Here is a 17,257-nt window from a genome sequence, read left to right as displayed (position 1 = left end):
ATTGTGCCACCCTTAGGGGCCCTCTACCCTTACACACACACACACACACACACACACACACACACACACACACACACTGCAGGTTGAGTGTCTGGGTGCAGAACCAAACCGAGAGTCGACAGGGTACACATCCCTGTGTGCCATGCCCACAACACACACTGCCCTGTCTTACATCAGCCACCCCTCTAGCTGGGTGCCCTATGCCAGTGGTGTGGGCACAGGTGCATGAGCCCTGTGCCCCTACAGTACCCAGGTCCATTCCTGGGCACTGTAAGTGCAGTGCTGCCATTTAAGAGTATACGGTGCTGGTAGATCGTCAACACGAACTCCACAGCACCATGATGGCTGCACTGAAGACTGAGAAGTTTGATATCAAACTTCTCAGCACATTAAACGCGCACTGATGCCAGTGTGGGATTTAATGTACAATGTACAACAGAGGGCATCTTAGAGATGCCCCCTGAACCTAACCTACAATCCACGTCTTGTCTGAGGGGCTGTCTAGGCAGCCACACAGCAGACATGTTGCTGGACCCCTGGATAGAGAGCCATCCGCTCTCCTGGGCCTGCAACAATGCACATCCTGGGTGAGGTGCTAGGTCTCCTTCCCCAGGATGGGCAGGGGAAGCTTCAAAGGCATTCCGCCTTTGTGATCTCCTCCAGGCCACTTGCTGTACTCAGCAACTGGCCCCTACCGGTTCTGACCCCCACTCTGGTGGGAAGACTGGCTGGAAACCCCAAGGAAGGAAAGGGGGTGTGCCAGCCTCTGCCAACCCCACCCCTCAGGTGGGGGAGGCGAGGTGAAGCACATCTCCGGGCTCTCGCCATATTGAAGAGGGGAAGCCCTGCCCAATCAGGACTAGGCCACTGCCCCCCTCCCACAGGAGAGTGGCAGGATAGGGGGTGTACCCACCCCAGGGCAGGGACCCATTGGTCCCTGTCCTTTACCTACCTGTAACGCCCCCAAATCTAGTATTTAGGGGCACCCTAAACCTTCCTTCCTTAGATCCAGATTCTGAAACAGCAAAGAAGATCAAGAAGCAAGAAGACCCGCCGTGCAGCTGCTAACAAGAGGAAGACACCAACTGCTTTGGCCCCAGCCCTACCGGCCTGTCGACCCTCGAACCTGCTCCTGCTAAACCCCTGCATCTCCAGTGGCCAGCAACCTCACAAACCCCGGAGGACCTGGCTACCTTGTGACTCTGAGTAACTGGGACTCCCACGAGCAGTAGTACTGCTCAAAGCAAGTAACTGACCCCTGACATCAGCCAGGAACCGCGAACCCTGCACACTCTGCACCCGCCAAGCCTGGCCTGTGCTGGAGTGGACCAAGACCACGAGGACGTCCCCCCGGCGACTGTGACCCCGAATCTAGCACCCAAGGACCCACCTCGACGCTCCTGACGACACCTGCAGCCTCAGAACCAGGGACCCCTCTAACTACGACCAGCAGAGGGTAAGATTTCCCGTTGCCAAAAGGCACCCCTGCACCCGGCGCCATGCGGCCCCCTGTGCCCCTCTCTTGGGTGCCTACCTATTCTCCAACTACCCAACTTAACTCTCGAAGTGGTGGTTGCACTTGAAGAATCTTCATCCCCGAGCTTGCAGCCTTTGTTCGTTCTTGAGCTTCTCCATTGCGCGCCCGACGGCTCAAAAGCACCCTGCACCCAGCCGCCCGAGTGGCCCTCCCAGTGCAACTTCTACTCTAACCTACTTCCCCATTTGCCCTGAGCAAGTGACCAGGAGCCCAGCTCCCACAGCCGCGTGGCCTGCTAGCCAGCTGCCACAAACCACAGGCCCCCTGCGTCCCATAGGATAACATTGGGCCTAACTCACTCTGCACGCGGCTGCCCCAGTACCGCTGAGGGTGTAACAACTGTACTTACCTGACCCTGGGTCTATGCCCAGAACCTTAACTCTGCCAGTCGAGTACTTACCCAATAGCCGATAACTCACTTTTCTTCCATAGGGTAACATTGATTGGTTTCACTTGAAAATTCTTCCAAGTGTGGAGTTTCTAAACTTTAAAATATTCACCTAAAATCAACCGAGTAACGAAAACGAAAATACTCACCTGCTATCAGGAGAGATCCCAGTGCTGGATCTTGGTGGCCAGCACTGACCCTGAAAAGTAATTACAACCATACTTACCGCTGACTCAATTTTCCTCCATAGGAAACCATTGGCTGTTTTTCTGTGAAATTTTTTCTAAGTGTCGATTTTTGCAAACTACAAATATTCTTTAAAAATTGCACCAACTGTGAAAACGTAATTACTTACCTGTTTTAGATAGCTGTCCCAGTGCTGAACCTAGGAGCCCAGCACTGGATTACAAAAGTAACGAGAACATACTTTACCTGTAACTTGAATTTTCTTCCATAGGAAGCCATTGAATGTTTTTCTGTGAAATTTCTGCTAAGTGTCGATTTTGCAAACTTACAAATATTCGTTAAAAATTGCCTGTATAACTTAAACGCAGTCTCTCAATTGCTTTCAGGTGGTACACTAGTGCTGGATCCAGGATCCAACCCTGAACTAGAAAAAGTAACAATAACCGCACTTACCTGCGAAGTGAATTTCCTCCCATAGGATAACATTGGTGATTCGATTAGAAAAAGTTTCTGTGTCAACTTTTTAAATACCAAAATATTGCTTAAAAATCACAACAGAAACTAAAACTTATTTACTCACCTGTTTCGAGGAACTGTCCTAGGACTGAATCTAGGATCCAGTCCTGGAGTTCGAAAAGTAATCCTTAAAGTAACTAATGGCATTTAACTTGAAATTCCCATTGAGCTCAATGTATTATTGTGTTTGAAATTGTGTTGCCTATTGCAACCACTGTAACTATTATATTCAAAAGTCTATTGCCTATTGAAAAGTATTTATCTGAAGCATCTCAATCTGAGAAAGTATATTTTGATACCTATTGTTGGTTCTAAAATAAAACAACTACCTATTTTTATACAAAAACCATTGGCCTAGAGTTAAGTTCTCGAGTGTGTGAGACCATTTGCTGACTGAGTGTGTGCAACAAATGCTTTACACTGTCCTCTGATACTGCCTTACTGCTCGACAAAGCTACCACTTTAGAGAGTAAGGTTATATCTAACTTTAGCCTCTGCCAAACCTCTGGGGACTGTGCACTCTGTACACACTGTACCTATTTGGGAACAGTTTATACAGAGCCACTTTCCTACAAACCCACTTCGGGTTTCAGCTCTGACGTTGGAGCCAGCTCCATGCCCTTACAACCATAAATGCTTGTTCCTGTCACATTGACACCAGCATTCACACCTTTATTCCCATAGTTCTATTTGACTCAGTGCCAAATGTGTCTTGACCACAGCTGAAGCCATGCTTGAGCTCAGTTTATACGTGCCTTCCCCCCTACATTCTGACCTTAAGACTGCACCCTTGCCTAGAAGCCACCTTCCAGTGCACCAACAGCTGTTGGGATCCGACCCTGACCAGAACCAACTAGCTTTTGTTGATGACGGTAAGGACAAATTCTCCCCACAAATGAAGACAATTTTTATATGGACCTACAAGTGGTCAGTGAGCTGAACACTTCCCCCTGACGCGGGGCTCGTCTCCCCCACCTGACCCTTCTACGATTTCCCTGTATTGGATAAATATCAAGGACTAAATTATCCTAAAATATGCATAATATAGTTTGTAAACAGAAATCGAACTTGGGTTCCTAGACATCCTGAAAACGTTTTAGCTGAACCCTGCTGTATAAGTTCATGGCATCCCATTGTCTTTTAACATTATTCCTTTGTCTGGTGCACCTTATGCTTGATATTATTCAGAGATGTACTTATAATGGATCCCTTTCCCCTTGGCCTGGCGTTTTATTAGTACTACAAAGTGGAATACAATGTCCTGATACTACTCTGATGAGCAGAGCTTCTCTCTTCAGAAATGTCCACCAGAAGCTAACAAGCGCAGTGCAGGCATTTACAGCAACCAGAATTTAGTGAAATTAGTTTTAAGCTGACATTTCAGCCTGTGTTGACAAATCCTGTCTATAGTTGCAGAACACTGTTGTTTTGGGTAAATGTGCAAGTGGATTTTATTTAAAAACTCAATGCCATTCAGTTTTGTATCCCACATTGTGAAAATTATCTAATTAACTGAGGTGTTCCATGGAATAGTGCAGTAACTTTCTAAGCAATTTTTTTTCTAGGTGTTGCTACAGCTATGCCGTCTGTCTGAAGATACTGAAAAGCCTGTGCTTCAGCTGGATATTTTGGGACTGGGGACGGAACTGAACATTAGAACTTTTGATATGGCAGCAAGTTCTTTCTTGAGGGAAATCTGCTTAAAATGCCCAGAGTTCATGGGTAAGAATGAATGAATGATGGGCCATTTCTAAATCAAATACATATACAGACAGTGTTGCATTCAGCTACATCACAAGTCACGAGAGTAAGGCTAACATTTTTGTAGAAGTAGAACACTGAATGAGTCATGTGTCTCTGAGCAGCAAATGTCTTTGATCTAAGAGAGATGTGACAAGAATCGTTCTAGAATCTCACCTTCACAGGCCATTAATGTTGGGTGTATAGTGATCTGTATTGATCAGGAAATAAAAATGTAATTCCCAAACTCTCTTTCTGACAGCTATGAATAGCACAGAATCTTAAACCACTGAATGTCTAAAGAGCGGCCTTGAAATCTTGGCTTCATGGGGAGGGTTGCTTTAGTCCAACATTGAATTTAGTATTGCAGCAGCTGCTTGTTTTGAGATTTCATCAATAACAGATCAGATTTGAATCCAGCATTTTTACCTGTAAATTTTTGCAGTTCATGATGTAACTTTTCATGTAAGTGTAATGCACACAAAGCAGAATCTTCTGAGCTACGTATCGGACGTTTCCTGAAAAGAAGTGTTTATCAAGGATAAAACCTGCTTACGGAACCTTTCTTTTTACACAGTATATACAAACCAGTTTTCCTTAACAGATCAAAAGTAATGTTGACTCAGTTACTCATATTGTATATTATCACCACAGGTCCCTACATTCCTAGTTAAACATTGTACCAGGTGCATTCCAGTAAAACAAATGATTGGAGAAAGAGGCGAATATGAAAATCTGTGAAGCAACAAAATAAAATATGTTGCCTTCATGGATTGTATCTCCTAAGTGCACAAAAAGAATATTGTATTAGAGAAAGGATCCATGGCTCTAAAACATGCATTCAACAATAATTATTTTGGGGCACTGACCTGACAATGCTGTACTAATATTCGACATCCAAATCCAGACTAAAGTGTTTGTGAAATGTGGGTGCGGTTTGCCTAAGTATTTCTCAGCTGGTGTTCCTAAAAGGACTCATGACTATTATATTTGGTCAGGGAAGCTAGCATACTTTTTGTTACAGTTTATTAAGGTTCATAAAATCAAAAGCTTTGAAGCACACTGTCAGTTGTTGTTTGCTTCTGTGACAGCTCCTCCTTTTGAAGTATCCAAAACATTCTGATTTCCCTACTGGAGACCAGAGAAGGTGAGTATTTTATTGCTTTTAATATAAAAATTCAGGTTTTTCAATAACATTTGCAATTTAACATGTAGCAATCCTGATGACACTAAACTGGCAGCACAACATATGAAACATAGTCAAAGGTATCTACTGTGATCTTAAGTTTATTTTACAAATATTAGCCTTGCAGATTAAGAACGATCTGTGAGGAGACTTTATGCAGCTTTCTCTGCTTTGTAGCTTACAAGTGGTAGTAATTGAGAAACGTTTATTTTTTTTTCCCGCTTATTCTGTGTTTCCTGTGCATACATGGCTGTGTTGCCACAATGGAGATGCAGTTAATGACTGTGAGAAGATTTGAAGGACAGTAATATGATCTCTTAAAATACTTTTGCCAAATAGTTTAATTGGGACTCTGATGCTTGTATGGAGATCAGATCACAGTGTTAAGTATTGCAAAGCTTTTAGTGCTGGCTGGAATTTTGCTCAGGTTCTTTCTTTTAAATTGGTAGGCTATTGGTGTGGGAGTCATTCAAGTACTTAAGCATCTGCAATGAAAAAGTCTCCAGAAAAAGATGTTATCCTTTCATAGTTGGTGAAGAATTTGTTGCTTCAGTTTAGAAACCATGTCAGACAGTTAATTTGTTCTGTACAGCCTACGACAAAAAGCTAGTAAACCATGAGCAGGCATGTCCTGACAACTGGAAATAAATTGAGAGTGTTTTATGTTTGACTGACAGTCTTTGTTACTAAATTATTTTACCTACAATACCCAAAGAGATAGATACTGAACCACATGGAATGCATTTTAATGTCTGGGTTGATATTGTCACAGGAGTTGCTAAAATAATTGGAGTGTAGGATCAAGCCAAAGTTAAGTCCAATGAGAAGTGTAGATTCAAGAATAATTTTCTTAAGAACCTAGTGGACATATCCCAAATGTGCTTCAACCTTCCATTAGTATTGACAAGGTTATATTGTAAGTAGAACAAATAGAGCATCACTCTGTGTTATTTAAAAAAGATATATGTTCTCTTTTAAGATGATGAGAAGAAACCAGTTTATATCATTACAACACTGGATAACTGCACGGATGATCTTCTGACATTGGACTATGTAAAGGTTAGAACCAAAATAATTCTCCTCTTTTATTATTAATGTTTAGCATGGCTTCTTTTATTTAAAAGCAGATAAAGTAAATCATTTAATATGCATTATGGTAATGGGCAAGATTCATACTGATATATGTGCAGCTTAGCTAAAACATTTGCAAGAACAGAATCCTGCCATTATTGATTCATGGGACCAGGAGTCGCATTTGCAATGGATAATGAAGTTTGCTATGATGGAAATTCCATCTACACTGTGGAATTTCACTGTGTGCAAATCTGCCACAGTGGCACAATATTTGTAGTGCTCTTTCTAAATCCAACTACAGAAATTGATGAACACCCACAGTTTTGTATGCATCTGGGTGTTCACTAACAATTTACAAGTAGTGTCCCAATCATCAATATGCTCATAGATTTACTGCTGTTAAGGGCAGGAGCAAAATGTTTGAGGCATGTGTGGCTGTAGATGCACATGCTGTTCATACTCCTAACTTTTAGGATTGTGAAAGTTGTTTTTCTTCGAAGAAGTCTTTTCGAGTCATGAAGTACAGTGACCGCACCTGTTGCTGGTAATGCCTATGGGCATCGGCTCCATGTTAGATTGTTTTCTTTCCACCGTCTGGCTCAGACATGTATTACCAAGCTCCAGATCAATGCCTTTGCAGTGATTTCTTCTGGTCTTCTTTGTTCCTCTCCATTCTGTCGTTAATGTTGTTTGGCGATCTACCTTTTCCCTGCATCGACTTAACTTTCATCTACTAACCGGCGTTGAGGATTGGGACGACTACAGTGTCATGGCTTTGGCCTTGCCTTTTGGGGCGTTCCCTAATTTTCTCCACACCAAACATTTCTCGCTTATGATCGAATGGGCTTTGTTCCTCTATTGCGCTCAGTGTTGTGCTAAATACCCCAGGACTACTGATCTGCACCAGTTCTGCAACCTTTGCCTCTCCCCGGGGCACAACGAGGCCTCCTTCAATTCCTGTCGCTCCTTCGGTTTGAAGAAACCCTTCACTACTGTCGATCTCGACATCTCAAAATGTTTGAGGAGTGGCCACGATACACTGGACATCTTTGATGCCCAGGACCTTGAGGGCAAGCCCCAGCCGGAGCAGTCAGCCGCTGATGAAGACCTTCTCACTAGAACCCAGCTTGGGTTCCGACCCTCGAGACAGAGTACTTGCCTCCTAACCAGCAGGCCATGAATATTGACTCACTTCTCCTGCTGGCCTGGCACTGTTCGCACTCTGAGCACCCCCCTTCCCAAGGGGTCTGTACTCCAGCCTTGAAGCCTGCCAACAAGCTTCCTGTCTTCCACTGCCTCAGTCATGGTCGGCACCGAGTACACACTTCGGACACCACACCCAGCTTTGGCACCGAAGATGATCCTGAAGCCGAGCCACTTGTCGCCTACCGCCCTCTTGGCACAGCTTCTTTGAAGCACCCTTTGGAGCCGAGGCCTTCAGCATCAAAGTCTCATTCAGCATTGATGACACACACACTAGCACCAAAGCACTCCACCTTGCGACCTGCCTCCTCCGCTGGCTCTGTCGTACCTGTTCTTCAGCGGCTGCAGGAAGAACTTGACAGCCTTCAGTATCATATCCTGATCTACCCACACAATGGACGCAACCTTGCAAGGGCACCACACCAACCAAAGCTGTCTCCAAAGCGCAAACTCAGCTTTGAGGAAGCCCTCGACCTGCCACAAGCCAAAGAGCAATAGGAGAAACGACAATGTAGCCAGCCCTCCACCACTTTCTCGTCCACCTCACCTTTCCTCCTCTTCTCTCACCCTCCACCACCTTTACCTGCTGACCCCCCTCCCTCCTCAGGGTCGCCACACTCCGGCTTTGTGGGGCAAAGTCCAGGGGACCCACTTATGACCTGCACCTGCAGGATGATCTGTGGGATGATTATGATTAGATCTTCCTGGGAACATGGATCCCAACCTTCAACCCAAAACCACCCTCCCTCCCTGCCACCCTACCACCACTACTTATCACAAGCTCCGCAGGGTGGCCTCTTTCCACAAAGTGGAAATAAATAAGGATGCTATTGAGAAGGATTTCCTAATGAAAACCCTTTTGTCTTCTCAACGTTCTATGCAGTACATCCCAGTGCTGAAGGGGATGCTCAAACCGGCTTCTGATATTTTCAAGGAACCCATAAAATCCGGGTGGTCACTCCTAGGCTAGACAAAGCATATAAGGCCTTTCCGTCAGACCAGGTCTACATCACAGCACAACCCCCCCCTCCAACTCCTTGGTAGTCCATATCTCCTGTAAAAGGGCCAATATACAGGGCTGGGTGCCCTCCAAACGCCCTCCCCTTGTGGGTCCAGTCGTCGGTCCGCCTACTGAGGCTTCTCTTAAGGCACATCCCCTGAGGCTTCCACCTCTTTCTAATGCCAGCAGCCTCAACCACCCTGCACGGGTTACTTGCATATCTGAAAGAAACACGTTAGTTATAGATTCCTTATCTTAGAATTACCCCCAGGAGTCAGACTTGAACCGGAAAGTTTTTTCGTCTGCAGTACCTCTGCGCGTCGGAAGGTGGCTTCGGTCGGCTTCGCGTCAGTCGTCGGTGTCGTGGTAGCCGGGATGACATTGTGACAGCTACTTAAAGGCCGCCCTCACACGCTGACGTCAGTTCTTTCTTTTTCCACACCAGCCAGTGCAGATCCGGGTAGAGCGGTACCTCAGTCATTTTTTGACTACGTTTTTCTCGACTTTTGTCGACTTCTTGTTTCGAGTCTCCGACTTCGAACAGGTGCACGAGGGATGCCTGGTTTCAAGGCCTGCGGTTCCGGTCACCAAATGATGTCGGTGACTGATCCACACTGCGTGTGCCTCTTTTGCCTGGAGCGCGACCACGACCCCAAGTCGTGCTCCGACTGTCGGTCGCTGGCGCCGAAGGCTTTGCGGGAGCGGTCCCGAAAGCTGCTTGAACGCCGACTGTCGGCTCCACGCTGTTCGAGGTCCCAGTCGAGAGGGAGGCCGAGGGATCGGTCGCAAAGCCACCACCAATCTGGTTCGAAATCATCGAAGTCTTCGCATGCGGGATCGGGTAAGTCAAAGCATAAGAAGAAGTTGAAGAAGCATTGTTGCTCTTAGAGATCTCCTTGTCGGTTGGCTGATCCGACGAGGCATGCAGGTGGTGCCACTCCTGCGGCTCCATGTGCGGAGCCGGAAGGGTCAACTTCAAGCTTCCCTCCCTCTCCGGGACCTGGAGTGACCCCCGCCCAGCTTCGTACGTTCTATGAGGCGATGCATGCCATCTTTGGGCAGACCCACCCCGCCGGCGCGCATTTGGGCCCTGCGGACTCGGTTGGGGGGCCTAGGTCTTCGCTGCCGGCAGCTCCGGCCCCGGTGTCACAGGCCCCCCTTGTATCCAGTCCTGGATCCAGATTGGCGCCGGTTGACTTGTTGCACCGCTCCTTACGGCACCACTACTGCGTTCGGCGCCAGTCAGCTCCCTGGCCGGTGTCGACCCCGGCCTCTATCCAGACGTGGACACGGAGCCGGACCGGCGTCGTCCGACGCCATATCCAGCGCCGAGTGGGATTTTTGTACCCCTGTTCACTCCTGCGTCCCTTTTCAACAAAAGTGGCATCCAGAGGACGATGAGGAGGACTGACCAGTTTGTTACTGAGCAGGACTGGAGAGAGGAACTGGGGGATGTCAGTGGTCTTGACACCTCTCCTGACCTTGGCATGTTGTCTCCTCCTACCGTGGCTACGTAGGAGGGAGCATCATACGCAGTGGTGTTGCGTAGGGTGGACGAGGCTCTCAACCTCGACCTTCCTACTGTGGCTGTCAGGACTAACCTCGTGACAGAGGTGTTTCAACCGGCTGCAAGCTCTTTAGAGCCCCTGCTGACATTTAATGAGGCCCTTAAGGACGTCCTTTTGGGCACGTGGTCCAGGCCCAACACTAGGGCTCCCTGTGAGAAGTTGGCCTGATGTATGATGTCACTAGTTCAAGTGTACACCTTATATCAGTCCAAACAACCCTTATGGTGATTGGTTGTAAAGTCAACCTTATAGACCAGCTATCCTAGTGGTAGCATGGACAAGAGCAGTCTTAGGCTAAACTCTGAATGGCATGTGAAGCCAGCTGTGATACCATATATAATCCCTTGAATACCAAATGAAAGGACACCACAACAGATATATATATATATAAAATAAAGTGTATTTATTCTAGTCAAACCCTCAGCACTCTTTATGAGATTAGAGGTAAGTACAACACAGTCTTATTCAAGCATACATTAAGTCACACAGGTAAGTAATACAGTTAGGCCCTAGGGGCCACGCAAACCATATACTAAAGAAGTGGTATAAGGACCACTGTCACGGAAATAGGATAGGCCTAGGCCTAGGGAATCGCTGGGGCTACACTACACTAGCAATAGTTAGGAAGTGGGAGGCCCACGGGATTCAGGTGCAGAGTGGAAACACTCACGCGTACTGCGTAAAAGTCAATAGAATCACTAGCAGTTAGAAATAAGCAGTTTTAGGACACTTCTGGTATAGCTAGAAAGTCGAGACTCGGAAACTAGACCCTAGGATAGTCACTACTCTTGTGAGCACCGAAGTACCCAAGTTACCTAGCCCACGGGCTGCGGGTGCATAGGTGTGAACTTGCGTTGGGTTTCGTCGTGGACTTCTATGGATGCCTGAAGGAAAGTTGCTGACAGGCAGTCAGTGAAGAGTGTCCGGTGGATCCCAAGGCTGGGATCAAGAACAGAGGAGACCTGCAAGCAGAAGGGACAGAGTCAAGGTCACTAGCCAGTGACCACGTGGAACCAGGAAGGAACCAGGCGATGTTGTGAAGATTGCAGGTGAAGGTGAAGCTTGTCGTTGCAGCCACGAGGACCAGGGAACGTCGAGGACGACCAGGACCAGGAGGCGAGCTGTCCCACGAAGGCTCTTGCTGTCGGCGGCGTCGAAGTTGGACTAGGACTCACCAAGCCTTGGCAAGCGGAACCCACGAAGAACGGAGGACTTGCTTCTGGTGCAGACCAGGAAGGTCTGGGGTGCTTCCCTTTTGCAAGGAAGCGGGAGCCAGTCTGGAGGAGCCAAACCAGCAGTGAAGATTTCTGGATGCGTCGTCACAAAGGCCACTAGCCAACGGGCAAGCAACCGGACAGGCGCGGCAAGCAGGAAAATGCAGAGGGGCTCCACGCAGGACTCGTGGAGTGTGGGGGGCTGATCTTCGGTGCAGATGGTGCTTGGGGTTGGGGCTTCTCAATCCCCGGTGCACAACTTCGAGGGTACCTCAGAAGCTGCGCTGGAAGATACTCGCCACTTTTCCCAGGTAGCCGGTCCCACGTCTCTCGTCGCGTCCGCGGATCTCAGCTCGGCCGTGGATGTGGATCAGGGTCGGAGAAGTCTGGAAGTCAAGGCTCTGGTCGGGCTCTGCAGTCGGTCCCTCGTAGAACTTTAGTAAAGCAAAGGGTAGTCTCTTGATGGTGCCTGTTTGCACAGGGTAGCCACTCCTTGGCCACAAGGGAGATTCTTCAGTCTTCTTCTTTCGTCGAATGTCGAAGGTCCAGAGTTTCTGTTCAAGTTGCAGGTTCAGGATAATCTAATCTCCTGGGGCCCAGCTACCACTCTTATACTAATCTGGGGGGCTGGGTTACCTGCTAGGTCACGCCTTATGGGTGGGACCTGGGAGGGGGGTGGTTACACCCCCTTCCCTTTGTCCAGTTTCGCGCCAGGACTGGGACTGGAGTGCCCCAGCACCGGTTTGAACTGGACTATGCACGGGACACCTTGTGTGCCCCAGGCATGTCTCATTCTTTTCATCCCTCCCTGCCCCAATACACTAAGGCCTGTCTGGGGTGGCGCTCGCACCTCCCAAGGCAGGAAACCTATTGTCCAAGCCTCCCTTGCCGGGATCACTCCCAGCAGCAGGAGGTCAGACTCGTGTCTGTGGCAGCAGCATCCATTTTGTGATGCTGAGGCTCTGGTTAACTTTAACCGGGTAAGTAGGTTACAACATGTCTTCTCCCTCTAGAAGGGAGGGATAATATCCTCATCCCCAGAAATGGGATGGGGGTATTATTCCAAAGTGTTAGACACTTTACACGACATGTTTTGATAAAGCCAAACCATAGTTACCATAACCGTTTAAGATTATAAGGCACTTTAAGAGTATATGGTAGGCTATATCATAGAACAGCTGTAAGGACATGGTTCCGCAAGCTGCAGACAGGCTCAGCTCATGCTAGAGCACCATCTCAAATGTTACCAAGCACTCTGCCTCCAGGTTTGTTGAGGCCTGCCATAGGAGTGACTGATAGGTACACCTGTGTCTATATGTAAGTTAGGTATAGGAATACTACACCTAAGCAAGCAGTGATTACACAACCTTGCCCCAGCTGAGTGATCAGCCAGTTGTGTCATAATGGAAGGCCAGGCCAGGGGTGGCACAATACATTCTGCAGCCCCTGGTAGGCCTAGGATACACCTATGCCCTGGGTACCTAAGGTACACTGTACAGGGGCTAATAAGGTGATCCTATCCAACTGGGTTATGCACCTAAAGTACATAGTATCAATTTAGAGAGAGAACAGCAGGGCTGTGGGTCTGGTTAGCAGGCCCACAGCCACATCTAAGTCGAAAACCAGTAAAGCAAAAGCAAAAAGTTGGGGTGAACATAGAAAGCAGACCCTACTCTCCTACACAACCCCCCCTGAACTTAGGGACATTAAACTAACCTTGACCAGTTGAGTCTTCATGTTCTAAGTGGAAATATCTGGAAAGTCCATCTGCATTGGCATGGTCAGTCCCAGGTCTATGTTCCAATGTGAAGTCCATCCCCTGTAAGGAAATGGACCACCTAAGAAGTTTGGGATTTTCACCCTTCATCTGATTTAGCCACAAGAGGGGCTTATGGTCTGTCTGAATCTTGAAGTGGGTGCCAAACAAGTATGGCCTCAGCTTCTTCAGGGCCCAAACCACAGCAAAGGCCTCCCTCTCAATAGCTGACCAACGTTTCTCTCTAGGGGTCAGCCTTCTACTTATAAAAGCAATGGGCTGGTCTTGACCATCTACATTCAGTTGTGAAAGAACAGCTCCCACACCTAACTCAGCAGCATCTGTCTGGACAATGAACTCTTTGGAGTAGTCTGGACTTTTCAGAATAGGTGCACTGCACATGGCCTGCTTCAGGTCATCAAATGCTTTTTGACAGCTTACTGTCCACTGAACTTTCTTTGGCATTTTCTTGGAGGTCAAGTCATTAAGTGGTGTCACAATGGACCCATAGTTCTTAACAAACTTTCTGTAGTTCCCAGTCAGGCCCAAGAAAGCTCTGACCTGAGTCTGGGTAGTTGGAGGAGTCCAGTCCTTTATGGTCTGGATCTTGCTCTCCAGTGGTTGAACCTGACCCCCACCAACTAGGTGGCCCAGGTATACAACCTTGCTCTGCCCTATCTGGCACTTAGTGGCCTTGATAGTGAGGCCTGCCTTTTGCAGGGCCTCTAAAACATTCCTCAGGTGGACCAGGTGATCCTCCCAGGTGGAGCTAAAGACAGCAATATCATCAAGATAAGCTGCACAATAATCATCCAACCCAGTAAGGACTTGATTCACCAACCTTTGGAAAGTGGCAGGTGCATTCTTCAAACCAAAGGGCATTACCACAAATTGATAATGTCCTCCTGGGGTCGAGAAAGCAGTTTTGGCCTTTGCATTCTCAGCTAGTCTGATTTGCCAGTAGCCTGCTGTTAGGTCAAATGTGCTCAAAAACTTAGCAGCTGCCAGTCTGTCAATGAGCTCATCTGCCCTAGGTATTGGGTGGGCATCTGTCCTAGTGACAGCATTGAGACCTCTGTAATCCACGCAAAACCTCATCTCTCTCTTACCATCTTGGGTGTGAGGCTTTGGCACAAGGACTACAGGACTAGCCCAAGGGCTCTCTGAAGGTTCAATGACTCCCAGCTCCAACATCTTTTGTACCTCAACTTTTATGCAGTCCCTGACATGGTCAGGTTGCCTGTAGATTTTACTCTTCACAGGCAGACTGTCACCAGTGTCCACCTCATGGGTGCACCAGTTTGTCTGACTTGGGGTCAGAGAGAACATATGTCTGTAGGACTGCAGAACCTGTCTGCAGTCCTGTTGCTGATGGACAGTGAGGCTGTCAGAAAAGACCACACCATCAACTGAGCCATCATCAGGGTTCTGAGTCAACAGGTCTGGGAGAGGGTCACTCTCTTCCTCCTGCCCCTCATCTGTAGCCATGAGTAAGCCCATGTCTGCCCTGTCAACATATGCCTTCAATCTTTTGACATGAAGCACCCTGTGGGGGCTTCTGGGATTCCCAAGGTCCACCAAGTAGGTGACTTCTCCCTTTTTCTCAACAATAGTGTGGGGTCCAGACCATTTGTCTTGGAGTGCTGCTGGGGCCACTGGCTCCAACACCCACACTTTCTGCCCTGGCTGGTAAACAGTCAGCACAGCATTTTGGTCATGCCAAGCTTTTTGGAGTTCTTGGCTTGCCTCAAGGTTTTTAGAAGCCTTCCTCATATACTTTGCCATCCTGGAGCGGAGGCCAAGTACATAATCCACTATATCAAGTTTGGGTTGTCTGAGAGGCCTCTCCCATCCTTCCCTCACCAAACATAGGGGTCCTCTTACAGGATGCCCAAACAAAAGCTCAAAAGGGCTGTAGCCAACCCCCTTTTGTGGGACCTCTCTGTAAGCAAACAGAAGGCAGGGTAAAAGGATGTCCCATCTTCGCCTAAGCTTGTCTGGTAAACCTTTTATCATTCCCTTTAGGGTCTTGTTGAATCTCTCAACAAGCCCATTGCACTGTGGGTGATAGGGTGTGGTGAACTTGTAGTTCACACCACACTCCTTCCACATTGCAGTATCCTGACATGAAGTTGGCACCTCTGTCAGAAATGACCTCCTTTGGAAAGCCCACTCTGGAGAATACTCCAAGCAGGGCCCTTGCCACAACAGGAGCTGTTGTGGTCCTCAGGGGAATAGCTTCTGGATACCTGGTGGCATGGTCCACTATCACCAGTATGAATCTGTGCCCAGATGCTGTTTGTGGGTCCATTGGTCCTACAATATCTATGCCCACTCTTTCAAAGGGAACCCCCACCACAGGTAGTGGTATGAGGGGGGCCTTTGTGGTGCCACCTGATTTGCCACTGGCTTGGCAGGTGACACAGGAGCGACAAAACTCCTTAGTATCTTCTGACATATGGGGCCAGTGAAAGTGAGGGACAAGCCTGTCACAAGTCTTGTTCTGGCCTAGATGTCCTGCAAGGGGAATATCATGGGCCAAGGTAAGAAGGAAGCCTCTGAACTTCAGTGGTATGACCAACCTCCTGGATGCACCAGGCTTGGGGTCTCTAGCCTCTGAGTACAGTAGCCCTTCATCCCAATACACTCTATGGGTACCTTGAGCATTCCCTGCAGCCTCAGCAGCAGCCAGCTGTCTGAGGGGTTCAAGAGAGGGGCAGTCTAATTGAACCTGCCTCAGATCTGCCCTTGAAGGTCCCCCTGTCCCAAGAAACTCAACCTGATCAGGTTCAAGTTCTTCTAGGACAGTTCCTTCAGGGCTCTCAGAATCATCCTCCTGGGAGGGCTGATCCACCACCTGAGGCAGGGGGGAAGGCACAGCCTTAACCCTACTGCTCTTTCTCTTGGGTTGTGACTGGTCCATAGTTTCAGGACCCAGCACTTGTTCAGTGGTGCACTTTTTGGCCTGTGACCTGGTCACAGCAAGGACATGTGCATCTATCCCCAGCATTTCTGCATGGGTCCTATACTCCACTTCAGACCAAACTGAAGTTTCAAGATCATTGCCCAGTAAACACTCTACAGGAAGGTCTGAACTAACAACAACTTTCTTGAGGCCAGTTACCCCTCCCCAGGAGAAGTTAACAATGGCCACACTATGGGAGGTAGTGGCATTGCTAGCGTTGGTCACTAGGTAATTCTCACCTAGTATGATCTGTCCAGGGTGCACAAAGGCAGGTGTCACCATTGTGACACTAGCCCCAGTGTCCCTGTAGGCCTGAGCCATTCTTTGGTTGATAAAAGGAGTCTGTCTGTACTTGCCCAGGTTACTGGGGCCTACAGTAGAGGACAAAGCTAAGTCCCCATCACAGATCAGAACAGCCTGAGTAGGTATTCTGACTAGGCCAGAATCCTCCTCAGTTCCCAGGGTTAACCCTACTACACCCTTTTGCTCAAGTTGTGTCATAATGGAAGGCCAGGCCAGGGGTGGCACAATACATGCTGCAGCCCCTGGTAGGCCTAGGATACACCTATGCCCTGGGTACCCAAGGTACACTGTACAGGAGCCAATAAGGTGATCCTATCCAAATGGGTTATGCACCTAAAGTACATAGTATCAATTTAGAGAGAGAACAGCAGGGCTGTGGGTCTGGTTAGCAGGCCCACAGCCACATCTAAGTCGAAAACCAGTAAAGCAAAAGCAAAAAGTGGGGGTGAACATAGAAAGCAGACCCTACTCTCCTACACTCCCGTGGAAAGGATGATCGCCCGACGCCATCGTCCGGCTCCAGGTGACCCCACTTTCCTTTCCCAACACCCCACCCCTGAGAGCTTGGTAGTTCAAGCTTCTACCTCCAAAAGCACCTTCCCTACCGCTACATTGGAAAGG

The 17,257-nt window shown here is 48.1% G+C and overlaps 1 protein-coding gene across 3 annotated transcripts in view; it reads left to right on the top strand.

The window, feature by feature from the left end:
• VPS13A (vacuolar protein sorting 13 homolog A) overlaps window positions 1-17,257 on the top strand; it is a 2,314,464-nt gene that overhangs the window by 591,572 nt on the left and 1,705,635 nt on the right. For all 3 annotated transcript variants that reach the window (XM_085633365.1, XM_085633382.1, XM_085633374.1), the window contains exons 26-27: window positions 4,193-4,349; window positions 6,533-6,612. In XM_085633365.1, coding sequence (XP_085489491.1) covers window positions 4,193-4,349; window positions 6,533-6,612 — 237 coding nt within the window. The remainder of the gene's footprint in view (window positions 1-4,192; window positions 4,350-6,532; window positions 6,613-17,257) is intronic.

The sequence above is a fragment of the Triturus cristatus genome, chromosome 2_1 (assembly GCF_964204655.1).
Source record: "Triturus cristatus chromosome 2_1, aTriCri1.1, whole genome shotgun sequence".
Taxonomy (NCBI): Eukaryota; Metazoa; Chordata; class Amphibia; order Caudata; family Salamandridae; genus Triturus; species Triturus cristatus.
This window is presented reverse-complemented; position numbering and strand designations above follow the sequence as displayed.